This window comes from Apodemus sylvaticus, chromosome 5, assembly GCF_947179515.1.
Source record: "Apodemus sylvaticus chromosome 5, mApoSyl1.1, whole genome shotgun sequence".
Lineage (NCBI taxonomy): Eukaryota > Metazoa > Chordata > Mammalia > Rodentia > Muridae > Apodemus > Apodemus sylvaticus.
The window spans coordinates 140,756,540-140,772,607 of NC_067476.1; the positions used below are offsets into that span (position 1 = coordinate 140,756,540).

At 45.2% G+C, this 16,068-nt stretch overlaps 1 protein-coding gene across 1 annotated transcript in view; it reads right to left on the reverse strand.

The window, feature by feature from the left end:
• Pigu (phosphatidylinositol glycan anchor biosynthesis class U) overlaps positions 1–16,068 on the reverse strand; it is a 78,954-nt gene that overhangs the window by 9,676 nt on the left and 53,210 nt on the right. The window contains exons 8-11 of the mRNA XM_052184024.1: positions 11,973–12,127; positions 9,677–9,820; positions 7,721–7,845; positions 3,784–3,926 (exon numbers count right to left, since the gene is read on the reverse strand). Of these exons, the coding sequence (XP_052039984.1) occupies positions 3,784–3,926; positions 7,721–7,845; positions 9,677–9,820; positions 11,973–12,127 (567 nt within the window). The remainder of the gene's footprint in view (positions 1–3,783; positions 3,927–7,720; positions 7,846–9,676; positions 9,821–11,972; positions 12,128–16,068) is intronic.

Genomic DNA, 16,068 nt, shown 5'->3' on the forward strand with positions numbered 1-16,068 from the left:
AACCTCAAATCCCAATAGCAAAGGGTCACCTACCTGGTCAAATAAAACATAGTGTCTCCTACCCAAGGAATGTGGTGGGGTCACTATAAGCATTCATCTCAAGAGGCAGAGGATGAAGCAGTAGGTAGAGTGCTTGTTTACCACGCATGAAATCTGTGTTCAGTCTTCAGCATGACATAAAACTAGGCATGGCAGGCATATGCCAGCAATCTCAATGTTCAGGAGGTATGACAAGAAGGATCATGGTCAAGGTCATCTTCTGCTACACAGCACATTTGAGGCCAGCATTGGCTACATGAAACCCTGTTTCTACACACACACACACACACACACACACACACACACACACAGTGGCAGGGTTTCTCTGTATAGCCCTGGCCGTCCTGGAACTCACTCTGTAGACCAGGCTGGCCTCGAACTCAGAAATCCACCTGCCTCTGCCTCCCAAGTGCTGAGATTACAGGCGTGCACAACCACCACCCGGCTCCGGCTTCATTTTTTTAATTATTGTTTTATGTATACAAGTATTTTGCCTACATGTATATCTGTGCACCTTGTGTATGCTAGTGTCTGTGTAAGCCAGAGAAGGACATCAGATTCCCCAGAGCAGTGACCACCATGAGAGTGCTAGGAATTGAACCCTAGTCTTTCTTAAGAACAGAAAGTGCTGCTATTAACTTCTGAGCCATCTCTCTCATTCCATTTTGTTTTGTTTTGTTTGGTTTGAGACAAGGTCTTACTGTGTAGCTCTGGCTGGCCTGGAACTCTCAACTAGACCAGGCTGGTTTCAAACTCATAGAGATCTATCTGTGTCTGCTTCTCAAATGTCAGGATAAAAGGTGTGTGCTACCATACCCAGCAAGGCTCAGTTTTAAAACTAATTTTCTTTCTTTTTTTTTAATCTCAAAATGAGTGTTTTATGTGAAAACACTAAGTCCAGGAGTAGTTTGCAGATTAGATGTTTTTGATTCACACAAACCAAAGGCTCTTCTTGTATACAAATGTTCTCACAGCTGTCTGAAACCAACCGTATAAAGCCTAAAAGATACAAACCACACTGAATGCATGATCAAATGACCAATTTCTATTCTGGGTGGAAAGGAGAGAATAGGTGGATCTTTTTTTATTTGCTTTTCTACCTTTCTTCCCTACCTCCTCCTCCTTGGTAGTGCTCATCTCAAACTCAGGGTCTTAAGAATGCTAAATAAAGCCGGGCGGTGGTGGCACACGCCTATAATCCCAGCACTGTGGGAGGCAGAGGCAGGCGTATTTCTGAGTTCGAGGCCAGCCTGGTCTACAGAGTGAGCTCCAGCCAGGGCTATACAGAGAAACCCTGTCTCAAAAAAGAATGCTAAATAAGGGGCTGGTGAGATGGCTCAGTGGCTAAGAGCACCAACTGCTCTTCTGAAGGTCCTGAGTTCAAATCTCAGCAACCACATGGTGGCTCACAACCATCCATAATGAGATCTGATGCCCTCTTCTGGTGTGTCTAAATCATTAGGCCAGAACAAGTTGGGCCAGGGCGAGCAGAGGTCCTGAGTTCAATTCCCAGCAACCACATGATGGCTCACAATCATCTGTACAGCTACAGTGTACTCATATACATAAAATAAACAAATCTTTTTAATAAAAAGAATGCTAAATAAAAAATAAATGTGGTGGTATACACAGGTAATTCCAGCACTTGGGAGGCTAAGACAGGAGGATCTCCGAGAGTTAGAGGCTAGCACAGGCTATATAGTAGTGCAGGCCAGCCTAAGAAGGAGTAATAAATTTATTGTTGTTACAGGAAAGAAATCAAACAAAAAACTGGGAAATGGAAAGTAAAGCTGCAAGGTTAGGCCTGTAGTTCAGCAGTGCCGTGCTGGTCTCCAAAAAGGGGAATGGGAGGCTGGGAGACAGCTCAGCTGGTAAAGCACAAGCAGGAGAAGGTGAGTTCAGTCCCAGTAACCGGGCTCCAAGGCTGTGTGGAGTAGCCTGCGCTAACCGTAGTGCTGGGGAAGCAAAGACCGGATCCCTAGAGCTTGCTGGCTAGCCCTCCCTGGCTAGCCAGGCTCAGGGAGAAACGTTGTCTCAACAAATAAGGTCTCCCTTATTTGTTGTGTCTCCCCAACACAAAAGCAAAGATTGCTGGGCAAACACTGTATACTGAGTACATTCTTAAATCCCAATAAAGACTTCTACTTGTTTGTTTGTCTTGAGATGGTGTTACCGCCATGTCCACTGTCAGCTCCCCACAGGGGAATTAACCTTGGGCCTCCAGCACGATGCTTAAGCATGGCACTGCTGAACTATCTACAGGCCTAACCTTGCAACTTTACTTTCCGTTTCCCAGTTTTTTGTTTGATTTCTTTCCTGTAACAACAATAAATTTATTACTTATGTGATTAAAAATGCATCCAAAATGTTTTTAAAAGGTAAGAAATGGGGGCTGGAAAAATAGCTCTTCAGTTAAAAGCACTGGCTGCTCTTCCAGGACTCAGGTTCAATCCAGCACTCTTGGGGTGACTTACAACATCTATAACTCCAATTGTAGCGAAGCCTATACCCTCTGGTGGGCTCTGTGGGTACCAGGAACACACCTGGTACACATGCATACAAAAAGGCAAAACACTCAAACACAGAAAATGAAAATAAATGAATAAATAAAGGTCACCACAATGGAGCTGAGGAGTCCTCAATCAATACAGTATTTCCTGTGCAAGCGGGAGCGCACCAGGTGGGCTCCAGCACCCACATGAAAAGCCAGACCTGGTGGCATATTCCTGTAATCCCAGAGCCAGAGAGGGGTCGAGACGATCCATGGAACTACTGACTGACTGGCCTAACTTAATCTGTGAGCCCCAGTTCTGCTGAGAGACCTTTCTCAAAACCTAAGGTTGGGGGATGGAAAATGGCTCAGTGCTTAAGAGTGCTGGCTGCTCTTGCAAAGAACCAAAGTGTGGGTCTCGGGAGGTATGGCTGGCGGCTCAATCCTCCTATAACTCCAGCTCTAAGAAAGCTGATGTCTTCTTTTGACCTCCTAGAGCAAGCAGACACACAGTAATAAGAAGAGTTTTTTCTTAACCTTTAAAGGTAAGAAGTGATGCCGGGAAGTTGGCTGTTCGCTACAGTTCAGCTACAAATGTACTTGGGCCTGCTGCCTTGGTCTCTAGCTCAACCCCAATCCCTCTTTCCACTAATTAAGTTTTTCTTTTTTGTCTGAAGACACCTACAGTGTACTTACATATAATAATAAATTTTTTCTTTTAAAAAAGATGAAGGTCACCCTGGCTGAACAGTCCCTCGGAAGCCGGCCTGAGCACCAACAGCAAACCCACCCACTCCTCGCTCCTTGCCTGCGTCTACCATGATCAAACCCCACAAAGCTGCCGTCACCTCAACCAGTTCACCATATGACACTTGATGCACTGTTAGTGCTAAAAGGGCAAAATTATAAAAGAGGGGTGCCTCTGAAGTTGGGGCTCACCTGAATTCTTAGCTCCACTGACCATGAATGAGAGCTTCAGTCCCTTAACTGTAAACTATGGAGAAGGCTATCTTTCTCTAGATTTGTTGTAAGGCCTTACTGAAGCAGCGCTCAGCATGGTACCTAATACATGTGCGACAGATTCAACTTCATGCTGTTCACTCCCCAGGCCCTTCTATCCAAGTGAGCTCAAAGACAAAGGAACTGCCCCGCCCCCCCATACGTTCAAAACTACAGGGTGGGAACCCAGGGCCTCAGCTGATAGCCTGAGATGCAAAATGACACCCTGACCCTGTGCTACCCTCAATTCTTACCTGCCCAACATTGAAGGTCAGTGTGATGGCATAAAAGAAATTAGAGTTGGCACTTCCTGCATAAATCCACAGGTGCCACAGGACAGGGAAGAGAAGAGAGCAGACGATGATGATGCAGGTGAGGACGAAGATGTTCCGTAGGACTGCAAAGACAGGCGGTCAGTTAGCCCGGCACTCACTCTCTGATACCCTGTTTGCTGTGATAGGCACAGGACAGGGAGCTCAGACGGCTCAAAAGCAGAGCACTCCTGGAAACACTGTGCTAGGAGCAAACCCCAGACCCCCTCAGACCCAGGTCAATGGCTCCCCATGCCCATAACTGCTGGGAATCTGTATTTGAAGACTTTCCTCCCACTGAAGGCTTGTCTGCCTTAAAAACCGGCTACAACTGGCAATTCTGTGAATGCTTCTATCCATAACAGTGAGGCCATTTTATGAAGACACCTGTCTTCTACTTTTCAACCTTCCCTCTTGGGTACAACATGGCTGGAGACAAAGGCTTCAGATGGGTGAAAGAAAAGAGACCTGACTACAGAAATGAAAGAGGTTATAAGTGCAGCCTGTGGGCTGCAAAGAGACATTTCAAAGTGCTTGGAAGATCTTCACTGGCATCCAGTTGGATTCCGGCCAATGGTGACCTTTGCAGGAACAGGGAACTGCCACTCACTTGCGCTGGCTGGAAGGCTGAAAGATTAAAGCTCTATGCCAGAGCAGAAGGAGCTGGGGACCTGGGGTACAGTACAGCTTGTTCCAGGCACCAGGAGGCGTCAGAGATGACCAGGGCCTACACCCTTCATCAGACCTGCCAGGTCAGATGGACTCAAGTTCCCCAGACACTCACTGGGTGGCTTATCCAATCAGCCACACCACACTGAACAACAGGGACTTCTGACAAGGCCCCTTCCCTCTGGAGACATTCAGAAATAAAATGTCACCTAAAGTATCTGATCTCATCAGGAGAGTCATAGAGGGGTTTAGGGGGCTTCAAAGATCAAAGAGATGTTTCTTTTCTTAAATTACATGCTAGATACAGAAGAACTTACAGCATAATGCTTATAATTTATTTGTATTTTAATCAGCATTCTTTTACCTTTACATAATAGTTAATAAAAAAAAAATACAACACATGTTCAACTCCAGTCCTGTGGTGGCTGGCTCTGCAGTAGTCCACTGCAGGCTGGCACCAGCTCTGCCAGCAGGCTGGCCTCTAATACCACAAGTATGCATTTGTCTCGTCTGACTCATCCTAACTCAAGGCTACAGAAAGAAGCTAATGACTGTGATATATTTATTTATTTGATTTTGTTTTTGAAGACAGGTTTCTCTGTGTAGCCCTGGCTGTCCTGGAACTCAACCAGTAAACCAGGCTGGCCTTGAACTCCACCTTGAGATCCACCTGCCTCTACTTCCCAAGGGCTGGGATTAAAGTGCCAGGGCAGGGCCTATTCTTTTCTCTTCCATGGGCCAATACAAGAAAACATGTAAGGTGGAAGCAGGGAGGTCAGTACTGGCAGCTAGTATTTCAGTGGGACATCCTACAATATTAACTATATTCAACTAGAACAAAAGGCTTCACAAAACGTCTACTCAGGATCCCAAGCCCAGAGCTGAAGTCACTTAGCATAACAACTCAAATGACAAGTCCCAACCAGTTGCTCCAAACTGTAGTCCCTGGACAGTGCCTACAGTACAAAGCATGTTGACTACTACTCTCCGCAGGAGCTTAAGATACACCGTGTCTATAAAGTCCTTGCCCAACCAGTCGATAACTGCCGAAATTTGCTCCTCCTCTGCCCCATCATCTCTGTGGGCATAAAATAATTTATTTCAAGTTTAAAAATGTTTATTTCAATATCTCTGGCTGCTAGGCCAGCAGCTTTGATGGTGGAAATATGCAGGAGATGCCCCTGGTTGATTATTATTGGTGATGAAAAATAATTTTTTTTTTGAAGCAGATCTCTTCATGTGGCCTGAATTCCCTTTCTTGCCCTGGCTAACCTCAAAGTTGCTATCCTCCTGCTTCAGTCTCTTAAGTGTTAGGGTTATAGATACATCCATACCAGGAACTCCACTTATTCTCTTCATCTCATGGGTGGAACAGGAAAATTCAGAGGCTCAGAAAGGCTAAGGCAGCTGCCTGGGAAAGGCAGGATGTAGACTCAAGCGTTAGTCCGTCTGTCTACACACTGAATTCAGCAACATGAGATTGCTACACAACACCTCTGAGAAAGGGCAATGCCCTCTTTAGGACAGACAGCTAATGCAAACAACCAGGTTGGGACAGAGAAAGACCAGTGCTCTACCCTCCCACAGACCAAGGCATATCTGTATACTCCGACTGCCATATGAGTCATCACTGGGTGATTCTTATCTGGGAAATGAGGATGTCACAAGCAGAAGACGCTAACTCCTCTCAGTCAGCTCAGATTGGTCACCATGCCAACCAGGCCCAAGGGACACACCTGGCCTGGGCTTGGCCTGCCCACTTTGCTGTTTACTCTGGGGCCTACACTTCAGGTAGATTTCCTAGCAGCTGGTCAGTTTCACTTCCTGGTTGACACCCAAACAAACTCAAGACAACAAGAACTAACTTCTTGGGAAGCTAACTCCAGGAGTTCGCTTCTTAGCTTGGCTGTGTGTCACAGCTCCCTGTCGGAGAACCAGGAGTGACTGGGCTCTGCTTCCTTTATGGGGATGCTTCAACAGTTTTTTCTCTACATTTGCAGATTCTTTCCTTTTCTTTTTTGATGATCATCAAGGTTTCTCTGTGTCGTCTTGGCTTTACTACTTTGAACAGGCTGGCTTCAAACTCAAGAGATCCACCTGCCTTTGCTTCCCAAGTACTAGCATTAAGGTCATGTGCCACTGCCCAGTCATTTGCTGATTCCTTTGTGTTAGGATCCATGTCAAGTGTTGGAAACACACAGGCAAAGGATATCTACCCTAAGGGAGCCTCAAGAGAGATGGGTAAAATTGAGAGGGGTCTTTATAGGAAGCAGGAAGTCTGATGTTCATAGACAAAGGCCACAGTTGCACTTGTTCAATAGAAGCTTGGCCACTGTCCAAAAAGATGCTTGGTCACATGTGGCTTCCTATATTTGATTTTAAACAAGAATTTCAGTTTCTACCGACACCATGACTCTTCTTTGTAATCTTAGTATTCAGGAAGTTAAAATAGGATGACTTCTTCTAATTTTAGGATAGCCTAGGCTACATAGTGAGTTTCAGGATAGCCTTAGCTACAATCTAGGCTCCATCTCAAACAAACAAACAAACAAACAAACAAACTAATGAAAAAAAACCTGTGCATGACAGTACACACCAGCAACCCTGGATCTGAGAGGTGAAGGCAGAAGGGTCAGGAGTTCAGGGTAATCTTCAGTTACACAGTGATTAAGGCCAGTTTGGGCAATATGGAACCCTTTGTCAAGAAGCCGGGAGTCGGGGAGCAAAGAAAGAAAATACTTAGTCTCTGTATAATATTAGTCGCCACTCTACTGGAATACAGATTAGACACGGTCAGCATTACAAACACTGAGGTTGGACTGCCCTGGGCAAGGACCACAAAGCTAGGCTACGATCCTAGTCTTTCTATTTGGCAGTCACATGACCTTGAGCAAGTGGCTCCATCTTTCTGTTCCTCATTTTTCTCATGTGTATGAAGGAGATACTTACCTCCAAAGCTGATGCAAAGACAAAATGAGCAACAGCGGTCAGGAACATAGTCACATGCTCTAAGTTATTATTATCTTTCCCTCACTGGCCACAGGACCAGGGGACACAGAGGCACATGTACGCTTCAGATGGCCTCCTCTTTCTCGGTGCTGCTAGCACAATGGGTGCCCAGTAAATGCATATCAAGTCCCTCTCCCAGCTGTTTCACCTAGCAGTTAGCTGTCCTTGAATCCATCCCCAGTGAGGAAGTCAGAATACTCACATCTGTACAGATGGTTCCACACAGGGAAGAAAGCCATGTAGAGGGCCACATCCCCCACAGTTGGGTAGGACTTGAAGATAGAGATGATGGCAATCTGAATGAACATGAAGAAGATGGGGTGCTCCCTGGAGCAGGGCAGGGAAGACAAACAGGCAGAGAGATTAGCCAGGGACTAGGCCCACTCTAGAGACCCCTGATCCTACCTCACAAACTAGGGGTACTTCCGGCAACGGCTGCCTTACTACTCACACAGCATGGATGAGCCAGGCCCCAGTGGCAGGCAGATACCAATATGGCCAGAGGTGGCAAGGAAGACCAGACAAAAGCCAGTAAGCCAGTTTACAGGGACACTGCCCATCAGTAGCTTCTTTCTGTCTGTGTTACCTTTCGACATGCCCCCCGGGAACCAAAGCAAGGAAAGCAAATTAAGTTAGCATTTCTTATCTGGGCAGTGGGGGTGCACACCTTTAATCCCAAAATTTAGGAGGCAAAGGCAGGCAGAGTGAGTTCCAGGGCAGTCAAGGGTACACAGAGAAATCATGTCTTGGGAAAAAAAAAGTTAGCATTTCTTATTAGTAGCCTAAATGACTGCTTGTCAAGAGGAAAGTGGGCAGCCTCTCTCAGCAAAGGTCACTGTCAACAGGTCCCAAGACAGGAAGTGCCTGCTGGCTGATGGCTTGCTTACTGACAATATGGTCAGAGAAATAAGAACACTGAGAGCTACACTCAGTGTTTTTAGCTCTTCAGGGGCCAGAATTTCTTTTTCTGATATAGGGACTCATGTAGCACAGGCTGGCCCTGAAACTCATGATCCTCTTGCCTCTGCTTCCTAGGTGCTGGGATTACAGAGAGCTACTATGACTCTCTCTGAAATGGAATTTTGGGGACCTTCAACTAGTAACAGCTACAACTGGCTTCAATTAACAAATTCTCTCCTAAGCCCTTTTCTATGCTGAGTTCTGTGCAAAGTTTCTCCTGTGTCATCTCAGAGGATCCTTACAGTACCAAGGCCAGCCCTCTAGGCAGAGATTCTTGTCCCCTGTCCTTCCCAGAGAAGTGAAGTCAGTGATGGAGCTATCTGTCTACAGAGCTCCTAATCCACCATGCTCCTCTCTGGTATTCCACATGTCTCACAGCAAGGGTGAGGAGAGCATGGGGGACATGGCTCACCCCACAGTGGCCCTCTGAGAGCAATAAAGGGAAGTGGGTAGGAAAGGCCAGTTATACATCCCTCAGAACAGGCTCTCCACACAAGCAGAGGGCTGACTTCTGCACAAGACCTAGATGCCTGCTTGTGAAGCCCGGGTGATGGAGCCGCTTCTGAAACCGCTGCAGTGTTCTGCTTAGGAGCTTGGCATGGCCCAAGAGGATGAATACAGATTCTGGAGTCAGACAAACTATGGGTGAATTCCAGATCCACTGCTTGCCAGCTGTGTAACTCTCTGAGCAAGAAGTCCTCAACTATACTGCTGGCCTCCAAGCTCCTGAGTTTGCTATCAACCCATTTCACAGAGCTACAAAGATATATGACAGTTCTGTTGTAGAAATGAACTACACAGTAAGCCCCATTTCAGGAAAACTGACCAAAAGACTAAACAGGGCTGTGCATGTCCAGTCTTCCAAATGACCCAACTAGAGTCCCTTGGGATAAACCATAACAGGGCTGTTGATCCAGAACTTCCAACCAGACCCACGATCCACAAAGCCATCTTCAGTGTAACCTCTTCTCATGCCAAAAATGGTGACTGAAGACCGTGAGTAGGAATGTGGCCTCAGGCCACTGCAGGAGAGCCCAGAGGCAGCCCAGGGCTCCAGAGCAGCCCCTTTGCGCTTGTACTTGGGTATGACTCTCAACTGCTGACCCAGTCAACGAAGCCAGAAGCCTAAGGGCACTGCCAGGTGCCAGCAGGCCACAGCGGGGAGGGTGGACGAATGAGCCACAGGCTTCACACTTACTTTAATTTGATGGCTAATGGAACTGTGTAGAAGAAGACGTTGATCTGAAACACGCAGACAAAAAAGAGGCTGAAGTGCTCAAACATCTCTGCAAAGAAGTACCAGAAAAGACCAATGTTTGGAGTGAGATCTGGAACAGAAAGTCTGAAATTAAGAAAACACAGAGAGAAAAAAAGCAGAGTTACAAATGGTTGGCTTTGCCCTGCTTTTTCCTCCAGACTGGGGCAGTACTAAGTGACCAAGGATGGCACCATCCTTCTAAAAGTCATCAAGAGCTCTAGATAATGCCATACAGACAATTTACAAAATGTAGGGCTGAAGATCCAGAGAACAGAAGCTGTAATATATACTAGCTAAGGACTGGGATACAGCTCAACTGTAGAGTGCTTGCCTAGAATCCACAATTCCCTTGGGTTCAAACTCCAGAACTGCATTGAGCCCAAATGTAAAAGCAGGAGAATCAAAAGCTTAAAATCATTCTTGTGGATATTGAGTGCAAGGTAAGAATGGGCTACATAAGGGGAAGAAAGCAAGCAAACAAAACCCAGCTAAAAGAATCTGAAATGAGTAAGGAATGCATCTGAGAAACCGAGAGAGCAGCCCCTCTTCTCCACACCGGGCCAGTTCACAATCAGGAGCTGCCCAGATTGCAAGAGGAAGGAGACTTAAATAAACAGAATCTATTTTGGGCATTTGAAAGACCTGCCTAGAGGAACAAGCTCTGTAAGCTTGCTCCTCCCAATTCTTGTTCCACACCCCCATAGCAAGAGCCAGAAAACTGCGTGCCTGAGCCTGCAGCTGAGTTTTCCAAGGGCTTCGGGAGCCATTAGCAGGTTGTGCAAAAATCCCCAGGGCCACAAAACTCATTTGGAAATTTTAAGTTTATCTGGAAAAGTTTTGTCTATTTAAATAATAAAAGAACTGGCTACAATACTGGCTCTTTCAAAAGTCCATGCTAAATGGAAACACACACACACACACACACACACCATTTGTGGTTTGTTTGTTTGTTTGGACTTTTTTGGTTTTATCGAGACAGGGTTTCTCTGTATAGCCCTGGCTATCCTGGAACTCACTCTGTAGACCAGGCTGGCCTCGAACTCAGAAATTTGCCTGCCTCTGCCTCCCAGAGTGCTGGGATTACAGGTGAGCACCACCACCGCCCGTTTTTGTGGGTTTTTTTTTTTTTTTCCAGTGCTAGGGATAGAACTCAGGACTTCCAGAATACTAAAGATACTCTACCACTGGGCTACATACATCTTGAGCTCTCTAAGTGTGCAAGCAAACATGAGTGTGTGCTTGTGTGTATGTGTGTCTTTTAAAGAAAGAAGGCAGCAAGGGGCACTAGGCTGGGCAATGACAAGAGTACTATCTGCTGCCCCTACCATATTTATATTTATATAAACAGATCCCTGTTTATAATTTTATTATTTTATATTATTGGGTTTGTTTGTTAGTTTCATTTTTGTTTTGTTTTTTGTCTTTTTGAGATGGGGTCTTGAGTGACCTGAAACACACTATGTAGACCAAATTGGACTTGAATTCACAGACACCTGTCTCTACTTCCAAAGCGCTGGTATTAGAGGCATATACTACCATACCTAACTTTGACTCATAATTTTAAAAAGTCAATGAATGAGGAAAAGGGCAAGAGAGACAGTTTTCCCTAACCCAGGTAAGGTAAATAGGTAGAGGTGTGTGGGAGGGTGGGTGGGGGGTTGTTGAAATAAAGTCCATGAAATACAGCCCAGGTTGCAAATGAATTTAATATATAGTCAACAATTTTTTTTCCGATCCTGATCCTCCTGACTCCAGCTCCCAACTTCTAGGATTGCAGGTGCATGACATCATGCTTGCCTAGATTAAGTCTGTCTTATAACGACGACATTCCCTTTTCTGAGTAAAAGAAAAAGAATAGAATTTTTGGTTCAGTAGAAAGCCAGAAAAAAACTATTCACCAGATAGTACAGACACCTATCCAAAGCAAAACACAAAGAACTCAAAGTGAGCAAGTTATTATGCTTAGAACTTACCACACGGAGACAGCCCAGCGTCCCGGATAAGACTTCTCCCACTCCTGAGTCCATCCCCACTCTAAATATTACCTATTGAGCTATCTCACACCTACGTAACAGAACTCCTAGGGACTGGCCAGCAGTCTGCATGTCAGAGGTTCTCTGAAAGTATAAGGACCCTTCTTGTAAACACTACCTGCACAGTTTTTTCCCTCTGATTCCACCATGAACTATGAAAACCAAATTAGCCTCCAGCAATTTCTAGAGAGGTCTGTACTCACATGAAACCATAGACTGCAGGGATGAAATCCCAGGAGCTGAGAAGGAAGAAGGAGAGGCAAACTATCACCACGAGGCTTCCTGTGTACATCATGGCGTACTCCCAAGAGAAGATCCAGAAGGCTTTGTTGTTCACTTTAACAGGGATGTACTGCCGCTAGGAGAGAGGCCATAACATTTAGGGACACGAAGGACAGAAAAAACAGCTATCAGCTTATGCATGAAGATCCCTCCTATAAAACCAAGCCATGACACAAGCTTTACAATTTTTCTGTTTCCTTTCTGTTTTGTTTTTTTGAGACAAGGTTTCTCTGTGTAGCCCTGGCCATCTTAGATCTCTCTTTGTAGGGCAGGCTGGTCTTGAACTCAGAGACCTGCCTGCCTCTGCCTCCTGAGTCCTCTGATTAAAGGCTTGCACCACCACTGCCTGGCAATGATTCTTTTTCTAAACCAGAAAAAAAAATGCAAGTGTTTTGAAAAAGATAATAAAAATACATCATGGGCTGGGCAGTGGTGGCGCACGCCTTTAATCCTAGCATTCAGGAGGCAGAAGCAAATGGATCTCTGAGTTCAAGGTCAGCATGGTCTACAGAGTAAATTCCAGGACAGCCAGGGCTACACAGAGAAACCCTGTCTCAACAAACAAACAAACAAACAAACAAACAAATAAACAAATGTATCCTCTGCCTCAGACCCACTAACACTGCTCCAGTTGTGCATCCTGGACGGGTGCACAAAACGTCAGTGAGAAGATGTTGCACCAGGAGGGAAGCACAGGCTAAGAGGGACAGGACAACGGCACACCAGTGATGACATACAAACCCCACCTATACGTGTCAACATAGCTACATCTCAAACATGTAAGGCTATAGCAGGAAATTGCCAAATGATCAGTAGAAAATGAAAATACTTATGCTAACTTGAAATTGCATCCAACAATATTTAATGTTATTCATATATGTGGGAATTTAAGAGTAAATGTTGTATGAAACATTAGGATATACATGGCCCAGCGAGATGATGTGATGGCTAAAAGCACTTGCCACCAAGCCTGGCTTCAGCCTAATCCCCAAGATCTACACGGTGAAGGAGAGAACCAAGTCCTGCAAGTTCCCACTGAGCCCTTCTTATCCACTGTGGTGTGTTTGTGCCAACACCACAAAAAACAAAATTTCAAATGCAATTTAAAATAATAAAAGAGAGCCAGCTATTGTAGTGCACACCTTCATTAAAGTCTTCAGGAGGCAGAGGCAGGTGGATCTCTGTGAGTTCAAGGCCAGGCTGATCTACAGAGTAAGTTTCAGGACAGCCAGGGCTACATAAAAAATACCCTGTCTCAAAAACAGGATGGATGGAAGGAAGGAAGGAAGGAAGGAAGGAAGGAAGGAAGGAAAAATAAGATAAGGTAAGGTAAGATATACACTGAAGTCATAATAACTTGCAAAAGTAGAGAGAAAAAACCAGGACTTTGTAAGTTACATCCTGTTTATTTTGTATGTGCGGTGGTGGCCAGACACTTGCCATGGTGTGCCCGTGAAGTCAGAAGGCTGGTTTTTCACTATGTGGGCGCCAGAGAGCAAACTCGGATTCCTAGACTTGGCAGCCGGTGCCCTGACCGGGCAAGCCATCTCACTGGCTCTACGTAGTGTTTAATAAGTATGTTCAAAGCTAACAAGAGCCTGGAATGATGCACAGGCCCTTGATCCCAACACTCAGGAGGCAGAGCAGAGGCAGGCAGATGCTGTGAGATAAAGGCCAGCCTTGTCTACATATTGAGTTCAGGCCAGCCAGAGTTACATGAGACCTCGTCCCTGTTTCCTCATAAAAGCAAATATGAAAAAAAATGGTAAAAAATAAAAAAAAAAAAAACCAAACAACTTTATCTTTTAACTTTGGGACTCTAAAAATATTGATGGGGGGGGGGGAGTTACTACTGCTCTGCCCTTCACATGAAAGAAAAGCACAGCTCAAAGGACAGTGGCTCACACCTCAACTCCCTCAGAACTGCTGAGGCTGACATAAGGGTCCAGCCTAGACTAAACATCGAGACCCTGTCTCAAAAAATTAAGTAAAATATTAATGGGTGAAATTCTGAAAGGAAACAGACTTGCATAATCTCAAATTATCTCTCTGAAGGTACTTACTACCACAGGGTGGCCAAGCCTGACAACCTAACTTCAACCCGCAAGACCCCAAGGGAGGAGGAGAAAACTGACTCTTGAGAGTTGTCCTATGACCTGTGTGTGTGCACTGTGCCACATACACAAACTACATCAGGGAGGCTGAGGAGCCAAGTGCAGTGTAGCTATAAAACCATGCTGAGTAAAAAGGCGGGTATACAAAAACACCACTGAATTTCACAAATAGACTATTTGGAAGAAGCATAACATAATTTGTTTTATTTCACCTGTATCAAGTTCTGGGCATAGTGGCTCATATCTGTTAATCCCAATACTTGGAAGGCTGAAACAGGAGGATTGCTGAAAGTTCAAAGCCAGACTAGGTTAGAGAATAAGTTCTAGGTCAGCATAGGCTACAGAGTAAAATCCTGTCTCAAAAACTAAAATAAGGCTGGGCAGTGGTGGCACAGGCCTTTAATCCCAGCACTCTGGGAGGCAGAGACAGGTGGATTTCTAAGTTCGAGGCCAGCCTGATCTATAGAGTGAGTTCCAGGACAGCCAGGTCTACACAGAGAAACCCTGTCTCGAAAAAAACAAACAAAATAATAATAATAATAATAATAATAAAATTAAGATGAAAATAAAACTAGGTATAGAATAGGCAGACCCATAATTATTATTAAAATCCAGAACAGGCTTCATTATAGTATTTTCCTTCTTATTAGGACTATTTTAAGCCGGGCAGTGGTGGCGCACGCCTATAATCCCAGCACTCTGGGAGGCAGAGGCAGGTGGATTTCTGAGTTCGAGGCCAGCCTGGTCTACAGAGTGAGTTCCAGGACAGCCAGGGCTATAGAGAGAAACCTTGTCTCGGGAAAAAAAAAACAAATCCAAACAAACAAACAAACAAAAAACAAAAGACCATTTTATGTGACTGGGTGTCTTGCTTGCATGTGAGAATGTGCACCACGTGTGTGCCTAGTGTTGCCTCTCCCCCAAAGGCCAGGATTACAGGCTGCACGCCCATCTTTCATCTTGGCATTTCCACGTGTCACTGTCCCTGTTCTACTGTCTCCCCCACCCCCGCCCTTCCCCCTTCTGCACTCCCCGTCCATCTCTGCAGGCTTACTCCCCCCCCCCCCCCCCCCCCCCCCCGCAAAATTCCCCCTTCCACTTCCATATCACACGTGTTCTGTTAACACAAACACAATGTAAAACAGTTAAGGACCTGCTCCACGGCAGGTTCCTCGCTAAGCTTTCCTCTATCCAGATCTATTCTGTAGACACACATCTCTCTTCCCTTAAATGTGCTGTCGGTGAGAAATACAAATAAAAATTCAACTCTAGCCGGGCAGTGGTGGCGCACGCCTGTAACCCCAGCACTCTGGGAGGCAGAGGCAGGCGGATTTCTGAGTTTGAGGCCAGCCTGGTCTACAGAGTGAGTTCCAGGACAGCCAGGGCTACACAGAGAAATCCTGCCTCAAAAAAAAAACAAAAAACAAAAAACAAACAAACAAAAAAATTCAACTCTTGGGCTGGAGAGATGGCTCAGCAGTTAAGAGCACTGTTCTTCCAGAGGTCCTGAGTTCAGTTCTCAGCAACCACATGGTGGCTCACAACCATCTGTAATGAGATCTGATGCCCTCTTCTGGTGTGTGTCTGAAGACAGCTACAGTGTATTCACATGTATATAAAGTAAATAAATCTTTTTTAAAAAACTTTTACAAAAGGAAGGTGGAAGGTAGAACATAAGCAGCTAAGTTTCTGTCTGGGGATTTATTTAATTCTGTGTAGTACTGCTGACATCTGAATAGAAAATGCTCTTTCCTTAGCAAACTTGTAATTATAAATTGTAAATCAATTCAAGATACATTTTTATTTTTCAGATTAGTTCTGTGGGGAACACAGTCATGAAATGATAAAGTAATGAAGAATATTTATTGAGTTTACTTACAAAAGCTTAAGTTTCAGTTGTAAG